The 17,004-nt window shown below is 45.1% G+C and overlaps 1 protein-coding gene across 1 annotated transcript in view; it reads right to left on the bottom strand.

Annotated features, from left to right (window-relative positions):
• Positions 1 to 13,328: 13,328 nt before the first annotated feature.
• LOC143767325 (uncharacterized) overlaps positions 13,329 to 17,004 on the bottom strand; it is a 43,952-nt gene continuing 40,276 nt past the window's right edge. The window contains exon 8 of the mRNA XM_077255566.1: positions 13,329 to 16,662. Within this exon, the coding sequence (XP_077111681.1) occupies positions 15,343 to 16,662 (1,320 nt within the window). The 3' untranslated portion in view covers positions 13,329 to 15,342. The remainder of the gene's footprint in view (positions 16,663 to 17,004) is intronic.

The following is a 17,004-nucleotide window of genomic DNA, read 5'->3' on the forward strand; positions in this document are numbered from 1 at the left end:
TGGTCTTGACGGATCACAAGAATTTGACTTATGTCGAGTCTGCCAAACGGTTGAATCCGAGACAGGCTCGATGGTCGCTGTTTTTCTCTCGTTTCAATTTCGTGGTTTCATATCTTCCGGGTTCGAAAAACGTGAAGGCTGATGCCCTTTCTAGGAGTTTTGTACCTGACTCCCCGGAAGTTTCTGAACCGACTGGTGTCCTCAAAGAGGGGGTGATTTTGTCTGCCATCTCTCCTGATCTGCGACGGGTGTTGCAGGAGTTTCAGGCCAATAGACCTGACCGTTGTCCACCGGAGAGACTGTTTGTCCCGGACAGATGGACCAGTAGAGTTATTTCCGAGGTTCATTCTTCGGTGTTGGCAGGTCATCCTGGGATTTTTGGTACCAGGGATTTGGTGGCGAGGTCCTTTTGGTGGCCTTCCTTGTCGCGGGATGTGCGTTCCTTTGTGCAGTCCTGTGGGATTTGTGCTCGGGCCAAGCCTTGCTGTTCTCGTGCCAGTGGATTGCTTTTGCCTTTGCCTGTCCCGAAGAGGCCTTGGACGCATATTTCCATGGATTTTATTTCGGATCTTCCTGTCTCTCAGAGGATGTCTGTCATCTGGGTGGTTTGTGATCGTTTTTCTAAAATGGTCCATTTGGTACCTTTGCCTAAGCTGCCTTCCTCCTCCGATTTGGTGCCACTGTTTTTTCAGAATGTGGTTCGTTTACATGGTATTCCGGAGAACATTGTGTCTGACAGAGGATCCCAGTTTGTGTCCAGATTTTGGCGGTCCTTTTGTGCTAAGATGGGCATTGAATTGTCTTTTACGTCGGCCTTCCATCCTCAGACGAATGGCCAAACTGAACGAACTAATCAGACCTTGGAAACTTATTTGAGATGTTTTGTTTCTGCTGATCAGGATGATTGGGTGACTTTTTTGCCATTGGCTGAGTTCGCCCTCAATAATCGGGCTAGTTCTGCTACTTTGGTTTCGCCTTTCTTTTGCAATTCTGGTTTTCATCCTCGTTTTTCCTTGGGTCAGGTTGAACCCTCTGACTGTCCTGGGGTGGATTCTGTGGTGGATAGGTTGCAGCAAATTTGGAACCATGTGGTGGACAATTTGACGTTGTCCCAAGAGAAGGCTCAGCGCTTTGCTAACCGCCGTCGCTGTGTGGGTCCCCGACTTCGTGTGGGGGATTTGGTGTGGTTGTCTTCTCGTTATGTCCCGATGAAGGTTTCCTCTCCTAAGTTCAAGCCTCGTTTCATCGGTCCTTATAAGATTTTGGAAATCCTCAACCCTGTGTCATTTCGTTTGGACCTCCCAACATCGTTTGCCATTCATAATGTGTTCCATAGGTCATTGTTGCGGAGATATGTGGTGCCTGTGGTCCCTTCTGTTGATCCTCCTGCTCCTGTCTTGGTCGAGGGGGAGTTGGAGTATGTGGTGGAGAAGATCTTGGATTCTCGTGTTTCGAGACGGAAGCTTCAGTACTTGGTTAAATGGAAGGGCTATGGTCAGGAGGATAATTCCTGGGTTGTCGCCTCCGATGTGCATGCGGCCGATTTGGTTCGTGCCTTTCATTCGTCTCGTCCTGATCGGCCTGGGAGCTCTGGTGAGGGTTCGGTGACCCCTCCTCAAGGGGGGGTACTGTTGTGAATTCCGTTCTCGGGCTCCCTCCTGTGGTCATGAGTGGTACTGTGTGAGTTTGTTCTTGGGCTCCCTCTGGTGGCCTTTAGCTATATGGCTGGGCTCAGCTGCTTCATTTCCTTCTATGCTGGGCCTATTTAACTCACCTGGACCTTCATTTGTTGCCTGCTGTTGGTGTATTCAGTCCTGATTCTGAGCTCTCCTGAATATTCCTTGTGACCAGTCTCCTGCTGGAGAAGCTAAGTTTGCTTGTTCATTTTGCTCATTATTTCCTTGAAAACGTTTCTCAGTATATGATGAGTTCAGTCCAGCTCGCTTTTATGTGATTTTTTGCTTGCTGGTTAGTTCTGGGGTGCAGAATGCGCCCCTCACATCGTGAGTCGGTGTGGGGGTTCTTGTATTCTCTGCGTGGTTTATTTTTGATAGTTTTTGTACTGACCGCACAGATTCCTATCTATTTTCTGTCTATCTAGTGTTAGCGGGCCTCATTTGCTAAACCTGTTTAATTTCTACGTTTGTAATTTCCCCTTAACTCACCGTTATTATTTGTGGGGGGCTGTCTATAACTTTGGGGTTATTTCTCTGAGGCAAGTGAGGTCTTTGCTTTCTCTCTAGGGGCAGTCAGTTTCTCAGGCTGTGAAGAGGCGTCTAGGTTTTTAGGTAACGCTCCACGGCTGCCTTTAGTGTGTTGGATAGGATCAGGATTGCGGTCAGTATAGCTTCCACATACCCAGAACTTGTCCTATCATTCTGGTTATATGTGTCAGGTCAGTTTTGAGATCCTACCACCGGATCATAACAGTACAGCATGTAAAGTAAGCTGCGGAGACACCATCACGTGTTTCTCAACGCAAGCAATGAATAGCCAGGCCTTTCTCCGGGAAGGAACAACCACGGGAAGGGCAGCATCCAATAAAGGAGAATATCCAATAAAGGAAGACCACCTATGCCAAGCATGGTATCCATCCACAAACAGCTGTTTCGGGGTTTTTGCCCCTCATCAGTGTGGAGTAGGAAACTGGCTATTAGGAGCAGTGCCTGGTGAAAGGCTATGAAGGAACAGATGAATGACCTCGGGGAGACCAAAACATCCAACACTGCGGAGACACCATCACATGTTTCTCAACGCAGTGATCCAGAACACTGCCCCCATCCCTTATGAGAAATATGCAAACGCATGTAAAGTAAGCTGCGGAGACACCATCACGTGTTTCTCAACGCAAGCAATGAATAGCCAGGCCTTTCTCCGGGAAGGAACAACCACGGGAAGGGCAGCATCCAATAAAGGAGAATATCCAATAAAGGAAGACCACCTATGCCAAGCATGGTATCCATCCACAAACAGCTGTTTCGGGGTTTTTGCCCCTCATCAGTGTGGAGTAGGAAACTGGCTATTAGGAGCAGTGCCTGGTGAAAGGCTATGAAGGAACAGATGAATGACCTCGGGGAGACCAAAACATCCAACACTGCGGAGACACCATCACATGTTTCTCAACGCAGTGATCCAGAACACTGCCCCCATCCCTTATGGGAAATATGCAAACGCATGTAAAGTAAGCTGCGGAGACACCATCACGTGTTTCTCAACGCAAGCAATGAATAGCCAGGCCTTTCTCCGGGAAGGAACAACCACGGGAAGGGCAGCATCCAATAAAGGAGAATATCCAATAAAGGAAGACCACCTATGCCAAGCATGGTATCCATCCACAAACAGCTGTTTCGGGGTTTTTGCCCCTCATCAGTGTGGAGTAGGAAACTGGCTATTAGGAGCAGTGCCTGGTGAAAGGCTATGAAGGAACAGATGAATGACCTCGGGGAGACCAAAACATCCAACACTGCGGAGACACCATCACATGTTTCTCAACGCAGTGATCCAGAACACTGCCCCCATCCCTTATGGGAAATATGCAAACGCATGTAAAGTAAGCTGCGGAGACACCATCACGTGTTTCTCAACGCAAGCAATGAATAGCCAGGCCTTTCTCCGGGAAGGAACAACCACGGGAAGGGCAGCATCCAATAAAGGAGAATATCCAATAAAGGAAGACCACCTATGCCAAGCATGGTATCCATCCACAAACAGCTGTTTCGGGGTTTTTGCCCCTCATCAGTGTGGAGTAGGAAACTGGCTATTAGGAGCAGTGCCTGGTGAAAGGCTATGAAGGAACAGATGAATGACCTCGGGGAGACCAAAACATCCAACACTGCGGAGACACCATCACATGTTTCTCAACGCAGTGATCCAGAACACTGCCCCCATCCCTTATGGGAAATATGCAAACGCATGTAAAGTAAGCTGCGGAGACACCATCACGTGTTTCTCAACGCAAGCAATGAATAGCCAGGCCTTTCTCCGGGAAGGAACAACCACGGGAAGGGCAGCATCCAATAAAGGAGAATATCCAATAAAGGAAGACCACCTATGCCAAGCATGGTATCCATCCACAAACAGCTGTTTCGGGGTTTTTGCCCCTCATCAGTGTGGAGTAGGAAACTGGCTATTAGGAGCAGTGCCTGGTGAAAGGCTATGAAGGAACAGATGAATGACCTCGGGGAGACCAAAACATCCAACACTGCGGAGACACCATCACATGTTTCTCAACGCAGTGATCCAGAACACTGCCCCCATCCCTTATGGGAAATATGCAAACGCATGTAAAGTAAGCTGCGGAGACACCATCACGTGTTTCTCAACGCAAGCAATGAATAGCCAGGCCTTTCTCCGGGAAGGAACAACCACGGGAAGGGCAGCATCCAATAAAGGAGAATATCCAATAAAGGAAGACCACCTATGCCAAGCATGGTATCCATCCACAAACAGCTGTTTCGGGGTTTTTGCCCCTCATCAGTGTGGAGTAGGAAACTGGCTATTAGGAGCAGTGCCTGGTGAAAGGCTATGAAGGAACAGATGAATGACCTCGGGGAGACCAAAACATCCAACACTGCGGAGACACCATCACATGTTTCTCAACGCAGTGATCCAGAACACTGCCCCCATCCCTTATGGGAAATATGCAAACGCATGTAAAGTAAGCTGCGGAGACACCATCACGTGTTTCTCAACGCAAGCAATGAATAGCCAGGCCTTTCTCCGGGAAGGAACAACCACGGGAAGGGCAGCATCCAATAAAGGAGAATATCCAATAAAGGAAGACCACCTATGCCAAGCATGGTATCCATCCACAAACAGCTGTTTCGGGGTTTTTGCCCCTCATCAGTGTGGAGTAGGAAACTGGCTATTAGGAGCAGTGCCTGGTGAAAGGCTATGAAGGAACAGATGAATGACCTCGGGGAGACCAAAACATCCAACACTGCGGAGACACCATCACATGTTTCTCAACGCAGTGATCCAGAACACTGCCCCCATCCCTTATGGGAAATATGCAAACGCATCCTTTATTGGATGCTGCCCTTCCCGTGGTTGTTCCTTCCCGGAGAAAGGCCTGGCTATTCATTGCTTGCGTTGAGAAACACGTGATGGTGTCTCCGCAGCTTACTTTACATGCGTTTGCATATTTCCCATAAGGGATGGGGGCAGTGTTCTGGATCACTGCGTTGAGAAACATGTGATGGTGTCTCCGCAGTGTTGGATGTTTTGGTCTCCCCGAGGTCATTCATCTGTTCCTTCATAGCCTTTCACCAGGCACTGCTCCTAATAGCCAGTTTCCTACTCCACACTGATGAGGGGCAAAAACCCCGAAACAGCTGTTTGTGGATGGATACCATGCTTGGCATAGGTGGTCTTCCTTTATTGGATATTCTCCTTTATTGGATGCTGCCCTTCCCGTGGTTGTTCCTTCCCGGAGAAAGGCCTGGCTATTCATTGCTTGCGTTGAGAAACACGTGATGGTGTCTCCGCAGCTTACTTTACATGCGTTTGCATATTTCCCATAAGGGATGGGGGCAGTGTTCTGGATCACTGCGTTGAGAAACATGTGATGGTGTCTCCGCAGTGTTGGATGTTTTGGTCTCCCCGAGGTCATTCATCTGTTCCTTCATAGCCTTTCACCAGGCACTGCTCCTAATAGCCAGTTTCCTACTCCACACTGATGAGGGGCAAAAACCCCGAAACAGCTGTTTGTGGATGGATACCATGCTTGGCATAGGTGGTCTTCCTTTATTGGATATTCTCCTTTATTGGATGCTGCCCTTCCCGTGGTTGTTCCTTCCCGGAGAAAGGCCTGGCTATTCATTGCTTGCGTTGAGAAACACGTGATGGTGTCTCCGCAGCTTACTTTACATGCGTTTGCATATTTCCCATAAGGGATGGGGGCAGTGTTCTGGATCACTGCGTTGAGAAACATGTGATGGTGTCTCCGCAGTGTTGGATGTTTTGGTCTCCCCGAGGTCATTCATCTGTTCCTTCATAACAGTACAGCAGGCCGCAAAGTGTTAATGCAGCAGAAGAGGGAGAAGAGAAATCCCGAAGCCATTTTTTTTTTTCCTCTGCTCTGTGTTTAGTCTCTCTCCTCCCCTTAATCTCTGGGTGGTTCTGAACTCAGCTGCAGATATGGACATTCAGAGTCTGTCTTCTAGTGTGGATCATCTCACTGCAAGGGTACAGGGCATTCAGGATTATGTAGTCCGCAGTCCTATGTCAGAGCCTAAAATACCAATTCCTGAGCTGTTCTCCGGAGATAGATCTAGGTTTTTGAACTTTAAGAATAATTGTAAGTTATTCTTTTCTCTGAGACCTCGCTCCTCTGGTGATTCTGTTCAGCAAGTTAAAATTGTTATTTCTTTGTTACGTGGTGACCCTCAAGATTGGGCATTCTCTCTGGCGCCAGGAGATCCTGCATTGCTAAACGTGGATGCGTTTTTTCTGGCGCTTGGATTGCTTTATGAGGAACCTAATCTAGTAGACCAAGCAGAGAAGGTTTTGCTGGCTCTCTCTCAGGGTCAAGATGAAGCAGAGGTTTACTGTCAGAAGTTTAGGAAGTGGTCTGTGCTCACTCAATGGAATGAGTGCGCCCTGGCGGCGATTTTCAGAAAGGGTCTTTCTGAAGCCCTTAAAGATGTTATGGTGGGGTTCCCCACGCCTGTGGGTCTGAATGAGTCTATGTCTTTGGCCATTCAGATAGATCGGCGTCTGCGGGAGCGCAAACCTGTGCACCATCTGGCGGTATTTTCTGAGCAGAAACCTGAGCCTATGCAATGCGACAGGATTCTGACCAGAGTTGAACGGCAAAACCACAGACGTCAGAATGGGTTGTGCTTTTACTGTGGTGATTCTACTCATGTTATCTCAGAGTGTTCTAAGTGCACAAAAAGGTTCGCCAAGTCTGTCACCATTGGTACTGTACAACCTAAATTCATTTTGTCTGTTACTTTGATTTGCTCTCTGTCATCCTACTCAGTTATGGCTTTTGTGGATTCAGGTGCCGCCCTGAATTTGATGGATTTGTCATTTGCCAGGCGCTGTGGTTTTATCTTGGAGCCTTTACAGTTCCCTATCCCACTAAAGGGAATTGAGGCTACGCCATTGGCCAAGAATAAACCTCAGTACTGGACCCAAGTGACCATGTGCATGGCTCCTGCACATCAGGAGGTGATTCGCTTTCTTGTGCTACATAATTTGCATGATGTTGTCGTGTTGGGTCTGCCATGGCTGCAGGCTCATAATCCAGTCCTGGATTGGAAAGCAATGTCTGTGTCAAGTTGGGGTTGCCAGGGAATTCATGGCGATGCTCCTTTGGTGTCAATTGCTTCTTCTACTCTTTCTGAAGTCCCTGAATTTTTGTCGGACTACCAGGATGTATTTGATGAGCCCAAATCTAGTGCTCTACCTCCTCATAGGGATTGTGATTGTGCTATAAATCTGATTCCTGGTAGTAAGTTCCCTAAGGGACGACTTTTTAATTTATCTGTACCAGAACATGCCGCTATGCGGAGTTATATAAAGGAGTCCTTGAAGAAGGGGCATATTCGCCCGTCCTCGTCCCCTTTAGGTTCGGGGTTCGTTTTTGTGGCCAAGAAGGATGGTTCTCTGAGACCCTGTATAGATTATCGCCTTCTAAATAACATCACGGTCAAATTTCAGTACCCCTTGCCACTGTTGTCCGATCTGTTTGCCCGGATTAGGGGGGCCAGTTGGTTCACCAAGATAGATCTTCGAGGAGCGTATAATCTTGTGCGCATAAAGCAGGGCGATGAATGGAAAACAGCATTTAATACGCCCGAAGGCCATTTTGAGTATTTGGTGATGCCTTTTGGGCTTTCTAATGCCCCCTCTGTGTTTCAGTCCTTCATGCATGACATCTTCCGAGAGTATCTGGATAGATTTATGATTGTGTACCTGGATGATATTTTGGTCTTTTCTGATGATTGGGAGTCTCATGTGAAGCAGGTCAGGATGGTATTTCAGGTCCTGCGTGCCAATGCCTTGTTTGTGAAGGGCTCTAAATGTCTCTTCGGAGTCCAGAAGGTTTCCTTTTTGGGCTTTATTTTTTCTCCTTCTACTATTGAGATGGATCCAGTCAAGGTCCAGGCTATTTATGACTGGACTCAACCTACATCTGTGAAGAGTCTTCAGAAGTTCTTGGGTTTTGCTAATTTTTACCGTCGCTTCATCACTAATTTTTCTAGTGTGGTTAAGCCTTTGACGGATTTGACCAAGAAGGGTTCTGATGTGACGAATTGGTCTCCTGCGGCCATGGAGGCCTTTCAGGAGCTGAAACGTCGATTTTCTTCGGCTCCTGTCTTGCGCCAGCCTGATGTCTCTCTTCCCTTTCAGGTCGAGGTTGATGCTTCTGAGATTGGAGCAGGGGCTGTCTTGTCGCAGAGAAGCTCTGATGGCTCTGTGATGAGACCATGTGCTTTCTTTTCAAGAAAGTTTTCGCCTGCCGAGCGGAATTATGATGTTGGTAATCGTGAGTTGTTGGCAATGAAGTGGGCTTTTGAGGAGTGGCGACATTGGCTTGAGGGAGCCAAGCATCGTGTGGTGGTCTTGACGGATCACAAGAATTTGACTTATGTCGAGTCTGCCAAACGGTTGAATCCGAGACAGGCTCCATGGTCGCTGTTTTTCTCTCGTTTCAATTTCGTGGTTTCATATCTTCCGGGTTCGAAAAACGTGAAGGCTGATGCCCTTTCTAGGAGTTTTGTACCTGACTCCCTGGAAGTTTCTGAACCGACTGGTGTCCTCAAAGAGGGGGTAATTTTGTCTGCCATCTCTCTTGATCTGCGACGGGTGTTGCAGGAGTTTCAGGCCAATAGACCTGACCGTTGTCCACCGGAGAGACTGTTTGTCCCGGACAGATGGACCAGTAGAGTTATTTCCGAGGTTCATTCTTCGGTGTTGGCAGGTCATCCTGGGATTTTTGGCACCAGGGATTTGGTGGCGAGGTCCTTTTGGTGGCCTTCCTTGTCGCGGGATGTGCGTTCCTTTGTGCAGTCCTGTGGGATTTGTGCTCGGGCCAAGCCTTGCTGTTCTCGTGCCAGTGGATTGCTTTTGCCTTTGCCTGTCCCGAAGAGGCCTTGGACGCATATTTCCATGGATTTTATTTCGGATCTTCCTGTCTCTCAGAGGATGTCTGTCATCTGGGTGGTTTGTGATCGTTTTTCTAAAATGGTCCATTTGGTACCTTTGCCTAAGCTGCCTTCCTCCTCCGATTTGGTGCCACTGTTTTTTCAGAATGTGGTTAGTTTACATGGTATTCCGGAGAACATTGTGTCTGACAGAGGATCCCAGTTTGTGTCCAGATTTTGGCGGTCCTTTTGTGCTAAGATGGGCATTGAATTGTCTTTTTCGTCGGCCTTCCATCCTCAGACGAATGGCCAAACTGAACGAACTAATCAGACCTTGGAAACTTATTTGAGATGTTTTGTTTCTGCTGATCAGGATGATTGGGTGACTTTTTTGCCATTGGCTGAGTTCGCCCTCAATAATCGGGCTAGTTCTGCTACTTTGGTTTCGCCTTTCTTTTGCAATTCTGGTTTTTATCCTCGTTTTTCCTCGGGTCAGGTTGAACCCTCTGACTGTCCTGGGGTGGATTCTGTGGTGGATAGGTTGCAGCAAATTTGGAACCATGTGGTGGACAATTTGACGTTGTCCCAAGAGAAGGCTCAGCGCTTTGCTAACCGCCGTCGCTGTGTGGGTCCCCGACTTCATGTGGGGGATTTGGTGTGGTTGTCTTCTCGTTATGTCCCGATGAAGGTTTCCTCTCCTAAGTTCAAGCCTCGTTTCATCGGTCCTTATAAGATTTTGGAAATCCTCAACCCTGTGTCATTTCGTTTGGACCTCCCAACATCGTTTGCCATTCATAATGTGTTCCATAGGTCATTGTTGCGGAGATATGTGGTGCCTGTGGTCCCTTCTGTTGATCCTCCTGCTCCTGTCTTGGTCGAGGGGGAGTTGGAGTATGTGGTGGAGAAGATCTTGGATTCTCGTGTTTCGAGACGGAAGCTTCAGTACTTGGTTAAATGGAAGGGCTATGGTCAGGAGGATAATTCCTGGGTTGTCGCCTCCGATGTGCATGCGGCCGATTTGGTTCGTGCCTTTCATTCGGCTCGTCCTGATCGGCCTGGGAGCTCTGGTGAGGGTTCGGTGACCCCTCAAGGGGGGGTACTGTTGTGAATTCCGTTCTCGGGCTCCCTCCTGTGGTCATGAGTGGTACTGTGTGAGTTTGTTCTTGGGCTCCCTCTGGTGGCCTTTAGCTATATGGCTGGGCTCAGCTGCTTCATTTCCTTCTATGCTGGGCCTATTTAACTCACCTGGACCTTCATTTGTTGCCTGCTGTTGGTGTATTCAGTCCTGATTCTGAGCTCTCCTGAATATTCCTTGTGACCAGTCTCCTGCTGGAGAAGCTAAGTTTGCTTGTTCATTTTGCTCATTATTTCCTTGAAAACGTTTCTCAGTATATGATGAGTTCAGTCCAGCTCGCTTTTATGTGATTTTTTGCTTGCTGGTTAGTTCTGGGGTGCAGAGTGCGCCCCTCACATCGTGAGTCGGTGTGGGGGTTCTTGTATTCTCTGCGTGGTTTATTTTTGATAGTTTTTGTACTGACCGCACAGATTCCTATCTATTTTCTGTCTATCTAGTGTTAGTGGGCCTCATTTGCTAAACCTGTTTCATTTCTACGTTTGTAATTTCCCCTTAACTCACCGTTATTATTTGTGGGGGGCTGTCTATAACTTTGGGGTTATTTCTCTGAGGCAAGTGAAGTCTTTGCTTTCTCTCTAGTCAGTTTCTCAGGCTGTGAAGAGGCGTCTAGGTTTTTAGGTAACGCTCCACGGCTGCCTTTAGTGTGTTGGATAGGATCAGGATTGCGGTCAGTATAGCTTCCACATCCCCAGAACTTGTCCTATCATTCTGGTTATATGTGTCAGGTCAGTTTTGAGATCCTACCACCGGATCATAACAGCACTGCAGAATTTTGCGCTGCCCTCAACAGGGCAGACAAAGTACTCCTGCACCGGAGCGTGAAGACCAGAAGAGGACGTCATTGTAAGAAGATGGGAGGCCCCGGACCAGCAGCGGGAACGCCCCTGGGTGAGTATAATATAACCTCTTTTTCTCATCTTTTAGGATACATTGGGGGCTTATCTACAGCATTACAGAATGCTGTAGATAAGCCCTTGATGCCGGTGGGCTTAATTCACCCTCGATTTTGGGGGTGACAGATTCCCTTTAACTGTCCCTAATCATAATCTCAGGGCCAGTCCTTAGTCAATAAATTTGGAAGCAGACCCACAATCAAAGATAGATACTGCTGGTAATATATGGTTTTGGAAAAGTAGTTACATGCTCAACAGTACTTTATCTGAGGAGTAAAAAGGAACCTGGAAGTCTGGATGACCTCCTCAACAGTCATCCAAACTTACGTGTTTTCCCGACAGCTTGTTTCCCTGTGGGCATATTGAGCAGTCTTTGAAAAAATATCCAGCATGACCACAGTAGAGGCAAAATATAAGATCGGTCCAACAACGGGCAGCTCCAACTTCCATTGGTTCCACCTCAGGTAGGTAGACTGATTTGGGGGAAATGACCAAAACCTCCTGTAGCTCATAGCACCTCTCCCGAATCTTGCCATCCAACCAAATGGCATAAGTCATGGCCTACCCCATGGAACAGGGTGGAATATGCAGAGCCAGAGCTTCCTTAAGTGTATCCGAAAGGCCACAGCGAAGCTGACACCTGAGAGCTGCATCATTCAGAACTTCAGAGGACCATTGCTGGAATTTGGTACTATAGTCAGGCTCATGATCTTTTCCTCCACAACCAGGAATATGTCAAGTTCATTAGATTAACCCCAAGGCGTAAAAAAAAAGCATCAACAGATGACCGTTCTGTGGTTTGGGAAGACAAAATGCCCAAATCTGAAGACCCCCTCGCCGTATGGACATAATTATTCCCATCCACTGGGACTTATTCTCTGATGAGAAGGGTTGCAGGGTAAAAACTGGTTCTCCCTGAACACCCAAAACAGGTCTTTTGCCCCTGAAAATTTGTCAGGAAAGGACATTACTGATTAGGGAGAAACCAATTGCATATCAGAGGATACTGACATCACAGCCACTGCCAGTAGTGGAGAGCAATGGGAAGTTTTCATCAAACTAATAATCTGACACTGCAACTGATATTGCAACAATTCAATACTCTGGTATTATTTGGCCAGATCCTGCATCATCTGTGTCAGGTTTGCCATTTGGTCACAGAGCATGTGAACACATTCCATACATTGTAATGTGACGCTAGTCGCTACTCACGGACAAACCCTTAGGCTGGGTAGTCTACAGGTTCAAGGTCAAAAGTCAGGGGGGTACATCACAGACAGAGGGGTGAAACAAAGGCATAGTCATGTCACAGTCCGGAGTACTGGATCAGAATTCCAAGAAGGTAGTGGATTATGAAAAAAGGGCAAGTCAAATGCAAGGTCAGAAGCAAATAGAAAGTTGAGCAACAAAGATCAGAATACAAGACTAGGAGCCCAGACCACACACACCTGTTGAGCAAAGCTACATTTGGCATTAATTTAAGGAACAGAGCTGACTAAATAGCCAGATAATTATTCATAACAGGGGGCACATGGATGAAGCTTTGGCACGCCGTGGACCTGATTGGATGGTTAAATTGTCACTCATGACACTGACAGTCAACACTCTCTGTCCTAGATTGGATGGCAGAACTCTCACTGCATCCAGAAACACTGACAGGCAGAATCATGACAGTACCTCCTCTTTTAGGGGGGCCACCAGACCCCCAAGTTTCCCAGGAAACCTATGACGGAGGCTCTGACCAGATCAAATAAACCTGAACCCAAGATCCCTTCTCGGATCCATATCCCCTGCAATCAACGAGATATTGGAGTCTCTGACCCTCCGAGAATCCATGATCCTGTGCACCTCATACTCCAAACCTCCATTAACATAAAATGGTGGAGGCAGAAAAGAGGCAGACAATACTGATGGGACAAACTCCTTTAACAGGGACACTGATAGACAGAATCGTGACAAATATATTATCAAAATGTTCCTTAGAAGTTATGACCCATATTATCTAACAGGAGGAAATCAAATTGCACAAGTAACATTTTACTGGTGACAAAGACAAGGCTTTTACTTAGTTTTCATTCTTTTTGTGGTAACATACTGATCCAAAACATGGATAATAAAAAAACAAGACATAAGAAGAATAGCAGCCTTTGAAGTGTGGTGCTGGAGAAGGATGTAATGGATTTTCTATAAAAATACAGCAGCACTTTTTCCATTTTTATATTCACTTGCTGAAGCTGACAAGTTTTCTCTGCAGATTTCAGGACTGCTCAACTAATATATGGAACTGGTAATGGTGAGAATATTTTTTAAAGTTTTGCACTTTACTAACCTTCAGTTAGTCGCATCAAAATATTTACACTATTATTTGCATTGGGTTCATGGGACCTCAGCTTTCATATTGAAGAAAACCCCCAATAAATTAAAGAAGAATTTTTACTTTATTTAGGAACTTAAGGTACAACATCTTAGCTAAATGAAAAATATAACATTTTTAGTAATCAACAAAATGTAAACGGCTACTTATATACTATGGGAAAAAAACAAGTAATTATTTGGAATAACAAATCTTCTTATGGGCTCATTGTACATAATTCTTTCAATTATCACATCTGGTTTTGTTTTTTTCGGTCACTAGATCTCACATACAATTGACATTGACCTACTTCCAGAAAAGAAGGCTCGGTGTCATCATTGAGTCATCTTTTCAGGAAACTTGGTCATTTCTAAATTAATGCTTTCATACTTTTATGAGTTCTTACAAATTACATCGGAACAATAATTTCAGAAATTCTTTTGGGGTAATTATAATCTTATTAATCATGTTATAAATAATGTAAGCATTTATATCTGATACATTGAAGAGATAAAAAAAAGGCCATTGGCCATCTCTTATTGTTTTGAGCAATGTTTTAAGTTTAGCACAGTTTAACATTTGTATCAGTGCCACCCTGGGTTTTATGGTAAAAGTCTATTATTTCCAGCTTCTTGTTATCACCATCACATATAACTTTATCATTATTCATAGTGGACAGTATCGTGGCTCAGTAGTTAGCACTGCAGCCTTACCGCGCTATGGTCATGGGTTCAAATCCAACCAAGGACATCTGAAAGTTTGTATGTCCTCCCCATGTTTGCGTGGGTTTCCTCCCACACTCCAAAGATATAGGATATAGGAATTTTAGATTGTGCCAATAATGTCTGTAAAACGCTATGGAATAAATGGCGCTATATAAGCGAGTAAAATAAATACTAGAAATGTCTTGGGATTTTTTTGCTGTAGCAGGTGTAGTTGATTAAGTCTCAGTAAGGACTAGGAAGCTACCAAAACAGACTGTTAACTGCCTTTCATACTGTCATGTCGGACGCTATTCACACTAGGGCGTCCGACAGACAGCGGTAATTCCGCATTCGTCCACTATATGCTCAGTGGCGCCTACTAGATTTTATCTAGGTTGTCCGGGGTTAATTTGGCTGGTACTCGGGTTGGAGGCTGGGTCACGCCCACTGCCTTTAAATAGTTCTGCTGGACTTTGGGCATTGCCGATTATAGCTTGTGTCTCGTGCCTAGTGATTCCGGTCTGGAGTGGTGGTCTTGGAGTAGAAATATCGTATCTGGTGGTGTATTATCCTTTGTCATATTTCTCCTTCCTATATTTGTATTTGTTTTGCCCTCTGCACGTTATAGTGTTTTCCTGTGTGTCTGCGGCGTGGTGCGTTTTTAGTTTTTCCTGTCTGTGCTTTCTGTTGAGGTTGGTGTGTGGTCTAATCACTGGGTGGCAGGTGGAGGTTTCAGCATAGGGCTAAAACAGGAGTCAGGGTCAGGCCTGATGGCCCAGACAAGCACACCATTAGTGTAAATTCTGGGAGAGGGACAGACAGGGTTTTCCCTAGTCTGAGGGATATCGCAGGGGCCCGGGTAACCAGCCTTAGTCTACCCAGTACCCCCGTGACACATACTTGTGGAAATATGACAAAAACAAACTTGATTGGGGTCCAATGGACTCCACTCGACTAAAGGTTAAATAGTACATAAAAACAGTAAATATTTTATAGAAATTAGGATTGTACTTACTTTATAGAAGAAATGGTCATTGATAATTATATACATTTTCTATTAATCATTTAGTGATCCGAGTTGATTTTCATTTCTCTTGTAGAAAAGTGACTTTACTTGATAATAACTTGTAATTTTTTTGGTACATGGTAACAATGTAATGATTTAAAACAAAAGCGGCTTCTCTCCTGTGTGAATTATTTCATGTTTAACAAGATCTAATTTCTTGGTAAAACATTCCCCACATTCTGAACATGAAAATGGCTTTTCCCCCATGTGAGTTCTCTGATGTCTAACAAGATTTGATTTATATAAAAAACATTTCCCACATTCCGAACATGAAAATGGCTTTTCACCAGTGTGAGTTCTCTGATGTCTAACAAGATTTGATTTATCTAAAAAACATTTCCCACATTCCGAACATGAAAATGGCTTTTCACCAGTGTGACTTCTCTGATGTCTAACAAGATCTGATTTCTGTTGAAAACAATCCCCACATTCGGAACATAAAAACGGTTTCTCCCCTGTGTGAGTTATTTGATGTTTAACAAGAGTTTTTTTTGCACTAAAACATTTCCCACATTCTGAACATGAAAATGGTTTTTCTCCTGTGTGAGCTCTCTGATGTTTAACAAGATGTGATTTATATATAAAACATTTCCCACATTCTGAACATGAAAATGGCTTTTCTTCTTTGTGTCCTCTCTGATGTGTAACAAGATGTGATTTATCTCTAAAACATTTCCCACATTCCGTACATGAAAATGGCTTTTCGCCTGTGTGACTTCTCTGATGGGTAACAAGATAGAATTTATCTCTAAAACATTTCCCACATTCCGAACATGAAAATGGCTTTTCACCAGTGTGCATTCTCTGATGTCTAACAAGATCTGATCTCCGACTAAAACAACCCCTACATTCGGAACATAAAAACGGTTTCTCCCCTGTGTGAGTTATTCGATGTCTAAAAAGAGTTTGTTTCTCACTAAAACATTTCCCACATTCTGAGCATGAAAATGGCTTCTCCCCTGTGTGAGTTCTCTGATGTATTACAAGATATGTTTTACTCATAAAACATTTCCCACATTCTGGACATGAAAATGGCTTCTCCCCTGTGTGAATCCTTTGATGTGTAACAAGATGTGGTTTATGCCTAAAACATTTCCCACATTCTGAACATGAAAATGGCTTTTGCCCTGTGTGAGTTCTCTGATGTGTAACAAGATGTGATTTATCTCTAAAACATTTCCCACATTCCGTACATGAAAATGGCTTCTCCCCTGTGTGTTTTCTCTGATGTGTAACAAGATGGTATTTATGTCTAAAACATTTCCCACATTCCGAACATGAAAATGGCTTCTCCCCTGTGTGAGTTCTCTGATGTCTAACAAGATGTGCTTTATCCATAAAACATTTCCCACAATCTGAACATGTAAATGGCTTTTGCCCTGTGTGAGTTCTCTGGTGTTTAACAAGAACTGTTTTCTCACTAAAACATTTCTCACATTCTGAGCATGAAAATGGCGTCTCCCCTGTGCGAGCTACTTCATGTTCATCAGAACTGTTGTGGTTTTTGTTTTTCATATTTTTCTTTAATGAAGTCAAAGAAAAGACCTGCCTAAAAGGATCAGATAATATATTTTTCCTTAGTAGGTCTTGAGGTATATCGGTGATAATTATATCTTCTTCATATGTATCTGATGTGATACCTTGATCCCCTGCAACAAAATCTGAAAATATCAGATGTCCCTCTGAGTTCCCGGTATAGTTATCTGCCAAAAATAAAATTATTATTTGTCAAGAACACTGCATTCAAATTATATTAAT

Source organism: Ranitomeya variabilis, chromosome 4, assembly GCF_051348905.1.
Source record: "Ranitomeya variabilis isolate aRanVar5 chromosome 4, aRanVar5.hap1, whole genome shotgun sequence".
Lineage (NCBI taxonomy): Eukaryota > Metazoa > Chordata > Amphibia > Anura > Dendrobatidae > Ranitomeya > Ranitomeya variabilis.